This window comes from Dermacentor andersoni, chromosome 5 (genome assembly GCF_023375885.2).
Source record: "Dermacentor andersoni chromosome 5, qqDerAnde1_hic_scaffold, whole genome shotgun sequence".
In the NCBI taxonomy this organism is placed as follows: domain Eukaryota; kingdom Metazoa; phylum Arthropoda; class Arachnida; order Ixodida; family Ixodidae; genus Dermacentor; species Dermacentor andersoni.
The window spans coordinates 73,096,227-73,109,636 of record NC_092818.1 but is presented as its reverse complement, the minus strand read 5'-3'; the positions used below and the strand labels follow the sequence as shown (position 1 = coordinate 73,109,636).

The 13,410-nt window shown below is 44.2% G+C and overlaps 1 protein-coding gene across 2 annotated transcripts in view; it reads left to right on the top strand.

Annotated features, from left to right (window-relative positions):
- Positions 1-13,410, top strand: part of LOC126531977 (roundabout homolog 1-like) — a 165,028-nt gene that overhangs the window by 136,892 nt on the left and 14,726 nt on the right. For both annotated transcript variants that reach the window (XM_055070795.2, XM_050179686.3), the window contains exons 5-15: positions 382-509; positions 2,215-2,339; positions 3,566-3,926; positions 4,426-4,677; positions 4,931-5,110; positions 6,690-6,814; positions 7,169-7,394; positions 8,322-8,437; positions 9,000-9,171; positions 12,672-12,836; positions 13,238-13,265. In XM_055070795.2, the coding sequence (XP_054926770.1) occupies positions 382-509; positions 2,215-2,339; positions 3,566-3,926; positions 4,426-4,677; positions 4,931-5,110; positions 6,690-6,814; positions 7,169-7,394; positions 8,322-8,437; positions 9,000-9,171; positions 12,672-12,836; positions 13,238-13,265 (1,878 nt within the window). The remainder of the gene's footprint in view (positions 1-381; positions 510-2,214; positions 2,340-3,565; positions 3,927-4,425; positions 4,678-4,930; positions 5,111-6,689; positions 6,815-7,168; positions 7,395-8,321; positions 8,438-8,999; positions 9,172-12,671; positions 12,837-13,237; positions 13,266-13,410) is intronic.

Genomic DNA, 13,410 nt, shown 5'->3' with positions numbered 1-13,410 from the left:
AGGAAGACAAAATGAGCATGATGGCATTAACAGTCCAATATCACTTATTTTTTAATGCAGTAAATTGAAAACACCACGGAACATGTCTTCTTAATTGACGTTTTAGGTATTTTCGTTTGCTCAGGAATATGTGAAATACGCATAGGTTTTTTCATTATAAATATATAATTACTGCTAAGTTGAATTCTCCTACTGCGAGCTTTTTTAAGCGTGTTTCTTCTTACGCTGTAGCGGTGTTAAACTGTCGCCTGTCGAATATTTGTTGCAAATGTGTGTCATTTCTTTGTTTCTTTAAAAGAATGAGAACGAAACAAACCTGTTGCGAAGTGTTTTTTTTTTTAAAGAAAGAGTGCATTGTAACACCTGTCGTTTGTATTTCAGGGCCTACGTTCAAGAGGACAAGAGTCTGCACATTAAGAATGTTGCTCTCGCAGACGAGGGAACATACATTTGTGAAGCAGAAAACATTGTTGGCTCGGTCTCTGCTTCGGCGACATTAACCGTGCACTGTAAGTAGTGACTCCTTTGTATAATCTCAGCAGTATCCATTGCTGCCTGATTGCGAATAGAGCTAGTCGTAAGCAGTGCGTTATATGCGGCCACTTAAGTTTATGTTCCAGCCGTAAATTTAGTCTTGACACCACGCGCAAGTTCGGCCTTAACAATATCTTCAACATTGAGTACCGTGAAATGCGAAGTATATAACGTACAACGTAACCACCCGTCACGCTTAGGGTCACCAGGAACCTGGTAAACGTCATTGCAGTTTACATTTATAATCTATTAGCATTCACCGAGACAGGGTAATTGGAGAACACTCGGAGGTGGTTGTCCCCCTGTAGTGCATTGAACAGGTTCGTGGTAATGAAATACACTGAATCGCCTGGGTTGCCGATGATTGTATCACAAACGAGTGAACGGGCTCTTGGCTGTGTTCCTGTTCGCACTGTTCTGCACAGTGCAGCATAGGGCACAATAAAACACAGCACGCGTATGTGTAGTTACTGACGTTTTGAAATTCATATCGCTCGCGATGTGTTTCGCGAAGGTCATTTAAAGACTAACTGCAACGAAGTTTTGGAGCTCGTAAAATTCCCAGCTTACGATTGATACTGTCGATGTAGACAAGCCACCATGCAAAATTTGTCCTTTGAAATATGAGCGGGAGCTTCACTAAGAGCTCGCCCAAATATAGCCGTTTTTGATATTGAAACTGAAAAAAATAAAGAAATGCCGTCGTTGCCACTTGCGGGAAAAGACACGTGACCCAAAACGCTCGACTCCTTGGCACGAACTTCGAGGTAAGGCCGCGCCCTCAGCTGGCAGAAACATTTCGGAGGTGGCGCGCTGGGACTTACGTCACATCGGCGAACACCAGGTGCACGCGTTGTCTGGTTAGGTTCTGTTTAAATGGTTCTAACAAGAAAGCTATGCCAGGCGGCCGACTTTATCAAGACTGCTTGAGTGTTATATAATCATCATTTATGACAAGTACGGCAAAAGTGAAGTTTCGTTGCTGTTGAGCTTTAAATAATTACAATGAAAATGATCACATAGAGAGAGAGACAAATAAATACAACGAAAATGATCACATAGAGACAGAGGCAGTCTTGCCCACGGTTTCTTTGTTTTCTGTGCAAGAAAAAGGAAATGGGGTAATTATTATATTAATTTGCCCAAAAACTATTAGGCTGCTACCCCAGTGCTTCATTATTTTTCGCTGCAAACGGTGGCATAACTTCACTTTAGATTAATTTTCCCCACATTGAGCCGAATCCTATCGTCACCAGCCACTGCTGTTCAACACCTGAAACGTAAGTCTCTATCTAATCAAGTACTTATGCACGCCTGCAATGAATTGGAACTTCGTACATTGTTGGTAGCAGGCAATCTAGCACGCAAGTAAACTACCTCTAGTGTTCAGCTTCGCTTTTGCCTTCTGCTGCGCGTAAATAGTTGATTTCACCCACAATTGCTGTCGTGATTCAAGTGGCCTTCTAACACGTTAGTGCGGCTAATATTATGGCCATGCAAAGTTTGCTAGCAGTGGTTTACATTGTCAGTGAAAAACAATTTCACCTAATAATGACTCCCAAGTTGAGGCACAACTTAGCTGAACACTCTTTAAATACTTGCTCAGTGGATGCATATACAATAATGCTATTGCTTCGTAAGGCTTCTCACACATTTTTTTTTTTGCCTTAATCATTCCAGCGCGTCCCACATTCCGCCTCACGCCCCAGAACCAGAAAGTGGGGCTCAACGGTGTCGCCAAGTTTGACTGTCTTGCGACAGGCAACCCCCCACCGTCCGTGTTCTGGACCCGAGAAGGCAACCAGGTGGGCCCGTTAGCTCTTCGCGCATTTCACTTTCACTCACTCAAGTGTCCAGGCTCATTCTATATCGCAAGTTTTATCATGCCCCGATTGGTAACAGCGTCATATCGCCAGCTCACCGCAATTCATCCCGGACCAATCATTCAAATTCAGTGTACCCCCCGCATGCGCGCACATCATCCTATCTTCATTCATTTTTTTTACGTACAGCGAGAGAGTGGAATGATCTGCCTGAAGAAGCAGCGGACCACTCCAGTGCGACTGCGTTCAGGACTGCCATCGAACGCATTTTCCTTTGAAGCAGCCCACCCCTCATGTGAAACCCTCTCCAGGGGCATTTGAGGAATAAATAAATAAATAAATAAATAAATAAATAAATAAATAAATAAATAAATAAACTTGTGGAACGAGTATTGTGCTAATCTTATCTCATGCTAAATCATTCTGGAACACCATGGGATTCACAATGAAGTGCCCTTTGGAATAAGAGCTTCCCAAGTGATCACTTCGTTGTGCTTTGCGCATTAAAAGCACTCCGACGATGATTTGTAGAAAGTAACATGAAAAAAAAAATGCTTTTTAAAAGTTTGCCAGATACGTTCTAGACATATACACAACAGACAGATGCAAAGTGTGTGGCACCAGAGCCACGCTAGAACACATGCTATGGGAATGCCAGGAACTAATAGAGGACAATGCGAGCGAAGCCTCCATCGACAGCCTCCGCGCTCGATGGCAGGCCGCGCTGCACAGCTCAAACCTAGAAGACCAACTCTGCGCAGTCCAGCGGGCCAAGGAAGCCGCCGAGAGGCAAGAACTCTTGGCTGTAACATCGGCGGGTGCCCCAGTCCACTAACTCGCCGGACGCGAATCGTTCTCATTCGAAATAAGTTTTCTCACTCACTCACTTTCTGACTGTTACACAAGTACTCGAGCGAATGTTCGTCAATGAATCCGTGAGCTTCCATGGCTGAAAGAAACATGTTCCACGTAATGAGTTGGTGAAAGATGACCGTTGTCTCCAGATTGGCTGAGGCATACTGGCTTCAAAATATTTGAGCAACGTAGCGGGGCTGTTCTTGTACTTGCTGTTTGCTCAATAGTGCCCTTTCTTGTAAATGGCGTACTAATGTCGCAGTAGCTTTCGCCTTCGCATTATTGTCATTCAGGGCAATTCACAAGTCATGATCCCCCCTTGTTATTTCTTTCTACTTATTTTTCCCCCACAGGTGCTGATGTTTCCGGGCAAGTCGCACGGCCGCTTCTCCGTTAGCAACGAGGGCACGTTGACCATCTCCGGCGTGCGAAAAGAGGACCGCGGCTACTACGTCTGCTCGGCGCTCTCCGTGGTGGGCTCCAGCATGGCCAAGGGTCACCTGGAGGTCACCGCGCTGGCCGACCTGCCTCCTCCCATCATACGCCTTGGACCGGCCAATCAGACTCTGCCGCTGCACACGGCCGCCCAGCTGCCCTGCGAGGCGGCTGGCACGCCCAAGCCCGTGGTGCAGTGGCTCTACAACGCTGCTCCGCTGAGGGTCGAGGATCGCCCCCGATATACGCTTTCCGAGTCTGGCACTCTTCAGATTCAAGGTGATTGCGCGGCTCCTCGGAGAAAACCGGTATAGCATGCGCAAAGCCATTAGGCCAGTGTGAAAGTTCGTTAGAACTCAGGCGGCGGTATCTGCTGCGTGGGGAACCGGAACGGAGTAGGCAATGTTCCAAGGAAAAACATGGTATGTTATTGTCCGGCACTGAGACGCGCATGGTTACATCGGGAATGAACATAATATCGCACTGATCATCTCTTTATAAGCACATGCTAACACATGAGCATTACGTGTGGTATGGTTATCAGGAGAGAGATCGCGGACATAACCTTTTCTGCATGTTTTCAGGTCATGGGAGACGTTATTTAAAACGAGCTCGTCAAAAAAATAAAGATCAATAAGAAAGTAAATAAAAGTGGTTCAGAACGCTATATTGAAAGCAAATCGATATTCACAATTATATTAGCAGAATTTACAAAGTTGTAACAGCTGCTATAACTAAAGTTCTTACTTCTGCCGTCGTTTTTTTTTTTTCTCTTAAGATCTCCAAATGCTGGACAGTGGAGCGTACACATGCAAAGCCTCAAGCGAAAGCGGCGAGACATCTTGGACTGGATCCCTCAGTATTGAGTCTCCGCATAACCCAAACGTGAATTTTCATCGCTCCCCTGATCCCTCCACGTTCCCGGGACCTCCGTCACAGCCAGTGCCGGTAAACACCACCGAAACTTCGATAACGCTTGCTTGGAGACGCAGCGAGAAAGTTGGTGCGTCCTCACTCAAGGGATACACAAGTAAGTCGGAGTCACGCACTGTACAAACATTATAGCCACTGGTTAATACGGAATCAATCAACAATCACTCAACACCAAGAAAATGAAATAGCTAAGTTCTCCAGTGGCCAAGCTCGCGAAGGGTCACGGCAACTATTTGGAACAGGAAATTGTTTATTGTGGTGATCTTACATGATAAAATAAAGAAAAAGACAATTTGAGCATGTTTAGTATAACCTAGCCTATGCTAAACTCTTATTTTGCTTATTTACAGTTGAGTACTACAGCAGCGACCTGCAAAGTGGATGGGTGCTAGCAGCCCACCGAGTGCTCGCTGAAAAATACACCATCCAAGCTTTGCGGCCCGACTCACGCTATGTGTTCATCGTCCGAGCAGAAAATTCACACGGGCTAGGAGTTCCTAGCCCTGTCTCTGAACCTATACGAACTCTAGGTGAGTGTGATTTTCCACAACAATAAATATGTACACGTCATCGAAATCATGAGATGATTATTCGCACATTGCAGTTCAATACGCAGCAACTATGCCCAGCATAACGGCATTGCTGGCATAGCGATATAACTTGTAAAAATGTTTTTTTAAATAGCATTTCGTCTTCTTTGAAGCACTTGAAGCTTTAGAAATGCATGAGTTTTACAGTGTCCTACTTCATTTTCTCTCACTTACAGGCGGCAAACTGCTACAAGAATAGTCCAAGAGTCCAAACAAAGCATTTTGTGCGACGCGTACTAAGCAGCAGTCTTGTGGGAGGTACCGATGTGTTAGCTCTGATCGCCATTTTCTATTTTCTTAGACAAGTCTTGAGCTATTAACTCAGTAATTAGTCCGTATGCCAGTTTATATGCGTGCAAGATATGCACATATATATTAGGTATTCCGAACTTGCTAAATCATAACACTTCATCGGACATAATAACGCTTCCTGGCACTTCCTAAAAAATAATATTTGCACGGTGTGAGTTTGAAATGTAGTTCATATTGTTTTTGATCAAAAGATGCGCGGATTAACACATTAAACATCTGCAAGATATCCAATAATTGTGTGGTTTAAAGTCTCTAAACTGCTGTGGGCAATAAGGGACAGCTTACGGAAGGACTCCGGATTAATTCTGACCACCTGAGGTTCTTTAACATGCACCAAATTTACTTTGCACGAGCGTTTTTGTGTACTGCCCCCATCTGAATGCGGCTGTAGCAGACGCGAATTGAACAGCCGGAGACAATTCGCCTCTTCTGCATCGTTAGTTAAGGCTCACATTAAGCGTACGACATCTGCATCATCGTAACTGGAAAGTCACTTTATAATGAAGTAATTTATGATAAATACTGTGAATACGTCTCTGAGGCGACTTGCGAACATTTTTGCAGAAGCCAAATTGTGAAAACGGCTAATATGATAACTTTCACATACAGACGAACTAAGCTTGCTATTTTGTGAGTTGAAAAACATCACCCTGGCCATGTGGTACTGGATCCAAGGATTTATGCACGACTGCTACGTAATGAAATACGAGGTTGTCACTGTTCGCGACGCCTGCACACCAGCGTGTGCAGAGTACTTGTTAGGAGAATGCGGAAACCAGAAGCCGCGTGAGGAACACGCCTTGTCGACGCTTCCACCACTACCACTCCATAAAACCTATGTGCAATAGATGATACATGTAGTGTCTTTTGGCGAAAGGGCCAAGTACGGCTCTATGTGGAATAGGACCACCCGGTAAGATCACTTGACGGTTCCAAGATAATCCTTCGGACCGTTGTCGAATTCGTGTTAAGCGACGGCTTGGAGCAGTAGCTCTAAAATAACAGCCTCGCCCTTTGCACCCCATTCTCTTGCCCCATCCTCTCTGCTTCCAGATCCTAGAAGCAAGAGGAAGGCACCATATCTTATCCCTAGATGTTTAGGAAAAAAATATTTTGTTTTTTACTTTCTCTAACTTTCTTATGTGTACTTTTTAGTGGGTTAGCATAAAAGCGTTAGCAGCAATAATTATTTCTAAAATTTCCGCAGGAATGACGCCACATTTCCTCCCCGAGTTCAACCTTGACGAAGCGCGCGCAAAGCTCAGCTCGTGCGTTGTGTCCCTGCAAGACATCCGGGCCGTCAGTTCAACAGCCGTCAAGCTGAATTGGAAGGTATTTCCGTCCTTCAGTGAATCCTCTCTGTCGTTTGTCCTGTGAAATTTGTCAATGGGTAGACTACCTCAAGAAGTAGGGACGCTCAGTGTGTACTAGCCTTTCTATTGCGTAAATTATGGCATCTCACGCCTACCAATAGCCGCTGGTGCATGCAGGGAAAGACTGGTATTCTTTTAAAAACGATGTTATCTAAAGTGGAAGAATTGATTGCTAGCAGACTTTGCTTTGTTCTGGTTTAATGCCTAAGAGTGCAATTCAAAGCATATATTAAAAGTGAATTGTTTATCACTTGTATCGACTCTCGATTTCTGTTCGCCTTAACCAATCACTGTATTTGTTTGTGTCACGCAGATCCAGGGCATGAGGGACTACGTGGAGGGATTTTATATTAGGTTTCGAGACATGAGTGGTGGCTCGCAGAAGTACAACATGGTGACTGTGCTGAACGGTGGAGCGCTATCATATGTACTCAATGACCTGAAGAAGTTCACGAAGTACGAATTCTTTCTTGTGCCGTTCTACAGAAGTGTCGAAGGGCCGCCGAGCAATTCGAGGAATGTTCAGACCCTGGAAGATGGTAAGTGCAAAGTGTCGATCACCAGTTCAAATAACGTTTGCTTTTCCATGCGCAAATTTATTAACCACGCATCTTAAGAATACAGCTGTCCTGGTGAGGTTTAAGTTTATTGCGCTAATTGCATTGATTTCTTTTTCTGCGTTACAAACCCGTTGTTTGGTTTGAACGCTTTGCCGACTTCTCAAGGCAAACAGCCCACCGTAGGTGAACCACTGCGGGCGAGTAACTGGTGAAGGGTTAGTGTAATTGAGATACAGGTATGTAGCGCTTACGTCATGGCGCCTCGAGAAGAGAGAGGGAAAGAGGGAACGCTGGAGCTGGCATGGAATAGGGTGGCGTCGAAGACCGGGCGGCGAAGTAATGAAGCTGTTACTCTAAAACGTTCAACTGAGACCAATAAAATTTCGAAAAGAACTGACAGCAGAGTAACACTGGCTCTCTGAATGTTAGTCGTGTCCAGAAAAGATGTCAAATTTTACATAGCTGGCTGGTGGGGGCTTGTCACTTGAGTCCGTGGTAAGACGACTCTCCTTTAGTTAAGGTTTTAGCCATCGCGATGCAGGACAGAAACGTTCCCAAATTTTCACCAGGTGGACGTTTGGTTTGATAGTGGACTCAGCGGGAGAGAATATATGTAATACTACAAATTTATAGGCCAACGAAAAATTGCGTAATTGTCTTTTCTACAGGTTTATTAAGAAATGTTTTCCAAGTTATTATGCTGTTTCCCTACCTTCGTTAGTACGGTGCCGCGTAATATGCTATGCAGCGAAAATAACGTGCCGTGTTTTCATATTCACTTCGTTCATTATGATATCTATGAGAAATGGCAGGCATATAGTAAACAAAAATCCTTAATACGTCTGTGCAAGTAAAGAGCAAAAGATACATGGAGGAGTGCCGACGTGATACAAACTCTTTCCGCAGTGCCAACAGCGCCACCCGAAAGTGTGGAAGTGCAAGTTCTGAATGGCACAACGGCGACCATTTTCTGGTCTCCTCCGCCACCGCAACACCGCAATGGAAGGCTCAGGGGATATAATGTAAGCAACGACGTGTTCTGGTGTGACCTTGACCTTGATTCATGTTTCAGTCCCATCATTTACTAGGAATACGTAACACATCTATAAAGTTCGAGTGCATTGTTTGAATTATACTACGCATGATTTTAAGTTCAAGAAAAACACAAGTTGACATGAAGATGAGGGCTTGAAGTGATTAACAGTGGTTGAACAATAAATGTAGCTGTAGCCAACAAGAGGTCTTGGCCCATTTGGGGAACATTGGTTTCAGGGAAATTCAGTACTCGACCACTCTTGTTCATGATCACAAGTTGTACGGATCAAACAATCTTGTGACGGGTAATGAAATTGGGTTCAGGTGACCCCCAAGGAGCATCTGCTTAAAATCTGCATACAGAAAAAGAGCTACGTAATAACCGCGTTAATTATGAGGGTAACTTTTCTAAAGAAGAGCTACACACTGAATTTGTTCGAATTCATTTTGAAATGACAATTCTAAACGCTTGTAGTTGAGAACAGTCAAGCGAAACTACACAATGGCCGTGTTAAATTTCAGAAGAGTGAAATAATAATTTTTATGCAGGTGTACGTGGACGGAAATTCTTCTAATATTCACCTGAATCAGAGCACGAACTCTACGACTAACAGCCTTACGTTAAACAACCTGAAAACAGGAGCTTCTTACGAAGCACGTGTCGTAGCCATGACTACTGTAGGTGGTGGACCAGCCAGCAGCGCCGTCCTGTTCAAAATGGGTGAGCTGTTGTATTTTGGTACAATTTTTTGGAGTGCGCGGAGAATAATGAAGTGCATCAAATTCTAAGCGGTCACTTCTAAATGCAGTAAATGTGGTGTTCGATGTTAGAGAAATATTATTAGCAAAATAAGTTCGTCTGTAATAATAAATGACGCTAATGAAACACGAATAAAAAGGTATGAGAGTTTGTTTATGTGAACTATACTCTCAGTGCCTATTCGCCTTACAGGCAGGGGTGCTTTACGCATGCGTTATTACAATGTCGAATAGGGCCGTTTGAAACGGTGAATGATCAGGATTGCTGGCAATCGAGATATGCAGGTGGTTCTATCCTGCGACTGTCTTCCGCAGGAATGAATGCTAGAAATGATTTGTTGGGCAATTTGGGGCACCTGAACATTGAAGTTGCGGTTCATTCGCGATGAGACGTAAATTGGTTGTAAAGAGAGCTCTTCGTTCTTCAAGTCAAGGAGATCATATTTTATTTGAGGATTCGAGATGTATTTTTTTATAAAGAAATAAACGGGCGAGTTTCCTTCCAAATTTAAAGTCTCGTAGACCGAGGTCAGAGGGCAAGAAGGCGCGGTAAGCCGGAAAAGACGCAACAACGTCAGGGATGTAGACTTCAGTTTGACATTCCCGCACTAGCCCAACATGACGTTAAGGATTTTGACGGTGCTTGCATGCCCCTAGTTAACTTTTATCTTTCAATATGGACTGAAATGTATTCCAAAGGACCCAAAGACCGAACGTTACAAATTTGGGAACTTTTAGTACAACACAATGTTGTTATAAAAATATCTATACCTTGAAATCCAGGATGTCATAGTGGCGAACCAGCGGTGGTTTTTCCACGCGAACGCAAAGATAACAAAGCAATATAAGTTAGACCTAGATTCGCTTAATAATAATGAAACTGTTACTCTGAAATTATTGAAAGCGGAGCTTAGAGGAAAAAGAAAAGCATTTTATCAGTTCAGACTAATTTAGTGTTTTTATTTGGTGGTCCATTAAGGGAGGGGCTGTTTAACATCACGCAAATGAAAGGCTGCGGGGATGTGCTACCACACAACGATGACCTGCACGCCCACATCGTGGCTGTGCCGCCGAAAGCGGACTCCATGCACTCAGCGCTCGGCCGGATAAGAAGGGATAAAGAAAGTGAGATGGACCCTTTTCGCTCCAAAAGAGAAGCGAGAACAGAGTACCAGGCTTAACCCGTGTCGAATGCGGATAAGCGCAGAATGAACAATAATGGCAGGCCTGATTTGGTAGTATAAGAGCTGCTTTTGGAGGCACAGCTACTGTCTATCCTTAACCAATTCACTGTGCATGCTGACAGGCGCATGCGCGACTGCTTTGTCACAGTACGTTACGACTGCCCGCAATTTTCGTGATGTAACCCGTTTTCCGGTTCACGTGCGAAGCTGCACTGCACATTGTCCGCGTCTCGACCTGCTTGCATTAAAACGTACGTGATTTCTTTTTCTGCAACTCTTGAGGAATTGAGGATTCATGCTTTATTTGAGCACTAGAATGTTCTTAGCAATCTAAGAGAGCTTCTCCTGTCGGTACTTCTTTAAATGGCGTTGACTAGTCTTGAACGGACGAAAATATTCCGAATAATATTACGATTTTCACACGCAGAAACGTTCCTCCTATGATTTATAAAGCGAGAAAGATCGCGCTCTTCCATTTTATTTGAATGCTGCAATGCATTAACTTTGTTGCCTCCGAAGCAGCCATAGGTCACAATTCCGGGCAAAAATTATCGGTTCCCTGGAGTTTATATGTTAACAAGGATTTGACTTAATATATCATCGAGGTCTAGGTTGCTATGACAATCGCGAAAACATGGTTTATCGTTAATCTGCCTTTCTCAAGAAGCAGCCTTAGCTCGGGAGCTTCCGTCTAAACATGTGGGAAAGTATTAATTGTTTTTCAAGGCAACCACTGCACCGTATTCGTGAGGTTTGTTGCTTCCAAAGGGACCCTAAAATGATTTTGATAATTTTCTACGAGCGCACTCAGTTGTTAGGGTAGGACCTTCTAATCATTAAATGACACACTTAAGCACTCTGCGTGAAGCGTATAACTTAGTATGAGGTTTAAAAATGTGCATCGCTACCGATCGCAGCGGCGCCGCCTCTCCCCCGGATTTTCAGCCGCCTCATCCCAATTGACGCGTTCAGCCGAACTGACGTCAGTTGGGCGAGCTATCCGATTGGCGACCCAGGTCTAGTTATCGATCATTTTTTCAAATTTACGGGGACCAAATGTTGTTTATAAAAGTTCTAATGTTCGTTAATTTCTTTCTATAAAAAATAAGCAACAGAAAGAGAATACCCAACGAGAATTTATGATTACACTCAAGCACTTCCGGCACACAGCAAGTATCGTCTGCTTGTGTTACAACGTTCTGCGTGTTGACACGAGCTGCGCGCTCAGCGCTGGTCTCTAGCTTTCTTGTCGCAAGCACCATGGATCAGCCTTCACTTGTAAAAAAAGTTTACACCCTTTGGGTCGTATTTTGTCTCAATACAATGATCGTCAGGTGTCTTGCCCTCATTTATTTTCTTTAACGCTTCGAGCCCGATACTTCCAAGTCACGAACGACATGCGCGTTATCAGCGTGGCGTAGAATTCTCGAAAGTAGCGAACGCGGAGTTTTCAAGAAAGGAAACGCAAGCAAGGCAGATGACGATTATCGTTGCGGGACAAGATAAGCCCCAAAGGGTGCAAACTTTTTTAAAGAGTGTCGTTACGTTGTGAGCTGCAAATCTAGCAACCTGCGACATGTGAAGCTGCGACATCGTGTCCCACTGCAAGGCAACACCCGAGCGGACTGGCTGCAGTGCTTCGGGCTGTCGGTATCCGATCGGCACCAGCATCTACGCGTTTGCGGCTGTGACTTCACGCTGAAGGATTACTACCACAATATAGTTTAGCGTGCCCGGTATTCGGGTAAACGCAAGCGACAGTGGACCGTATCACCGTTTCTCCACGTCTGTGTAGCCGTCTTCTTGAATTTTCTGTTACCGCCATCTTCTTCAGCGCTGCTGGCTAAATGTAGCCTCTTGTTTCATTCTGTTCACTTCTTGCTCCACGCTCGGCTACCTTTGATGCCGCTTTCTTCGCTTATCTGTAGCTGACTTACCCGACCTCAATTTTCTGTTGTAGACTTGTTCACTTCTTCTCTCTACGTCTGCTTGTCTATTCGGGCACCTGCCCACCGGCACATAACTATTCCGTAGGATTGACCAAGAATGATCACTTGTGTAGTTTAACATGCCCAATTGAAAACACCCAATGACCCAAGTTGTCTATTCGGTCACATAGCCAATGAACCAAGTTGCCGTTAAAGATATTACCTGCGGCGCGCGAAGTTCGCTAAGAATGCTAGTCGCATGAAAGAGCCATATCAATAGATAAATAAAGCATATAATATGGGTATCTGCAATAACCCTTACCATTGCCAATCATCTGTTTACTTTTCAGAAAGCCCATCTGCATCAACAGCACTCTCTACACCTTTTCAAAACATCGTGACACAATCATGGTTTATCGCACTTTTCGGATTCTTGCTGCTAGTGGCTGTCACTGTCTTCGTCCTTCTTTTGATACGGAAACGAAGGCTGCAACATGCAAAATCGCTCACAACAGGTAAGCATGCGAGGGCTTCCGAACAACTCATTTTAATTTTCTTTTTTTTGTCAACACCGCATCTAACTGTGACACTACGTCCTACGCTGTTAGTTTCTTTTACGTTTTCCTCATACCATACAGCATTTTTCGAGTAACTTTCGGTAACTCTTAGCGCGTTAGCTCGGACAGCATTGAAATAGAGCAGTGGTAAGCGCACCGGACCTGTGCAGCTAATCCCCTGAAAAATCTAGCCATCCAAGTTACTACAAATTCGGAACAACGAAATAAATATATTACTGCGAATTAACACCTCCTCGCGTTCATATCACGAATAAAACTGTTCCATCAGCTTGTTTTACGTTCACACGTTATCTCGTTTTAAATTATCGATTAACATCTGTCCTTCATTCTCCTTCTAGTTCCTGTACATAAGCAAGAAGACATCAGGTGAGCAGTTCTGCTTCTTAATAAATTGCGTAATTCACGCCACCGCTTTGTGTGCATGTAGATTTACACATGGCATGGCCGCAGCACGCTTCGGAAGAAACGTGATGCCGAACCTGGCTGGAAATAATAAAGTATTGGTTCCCTT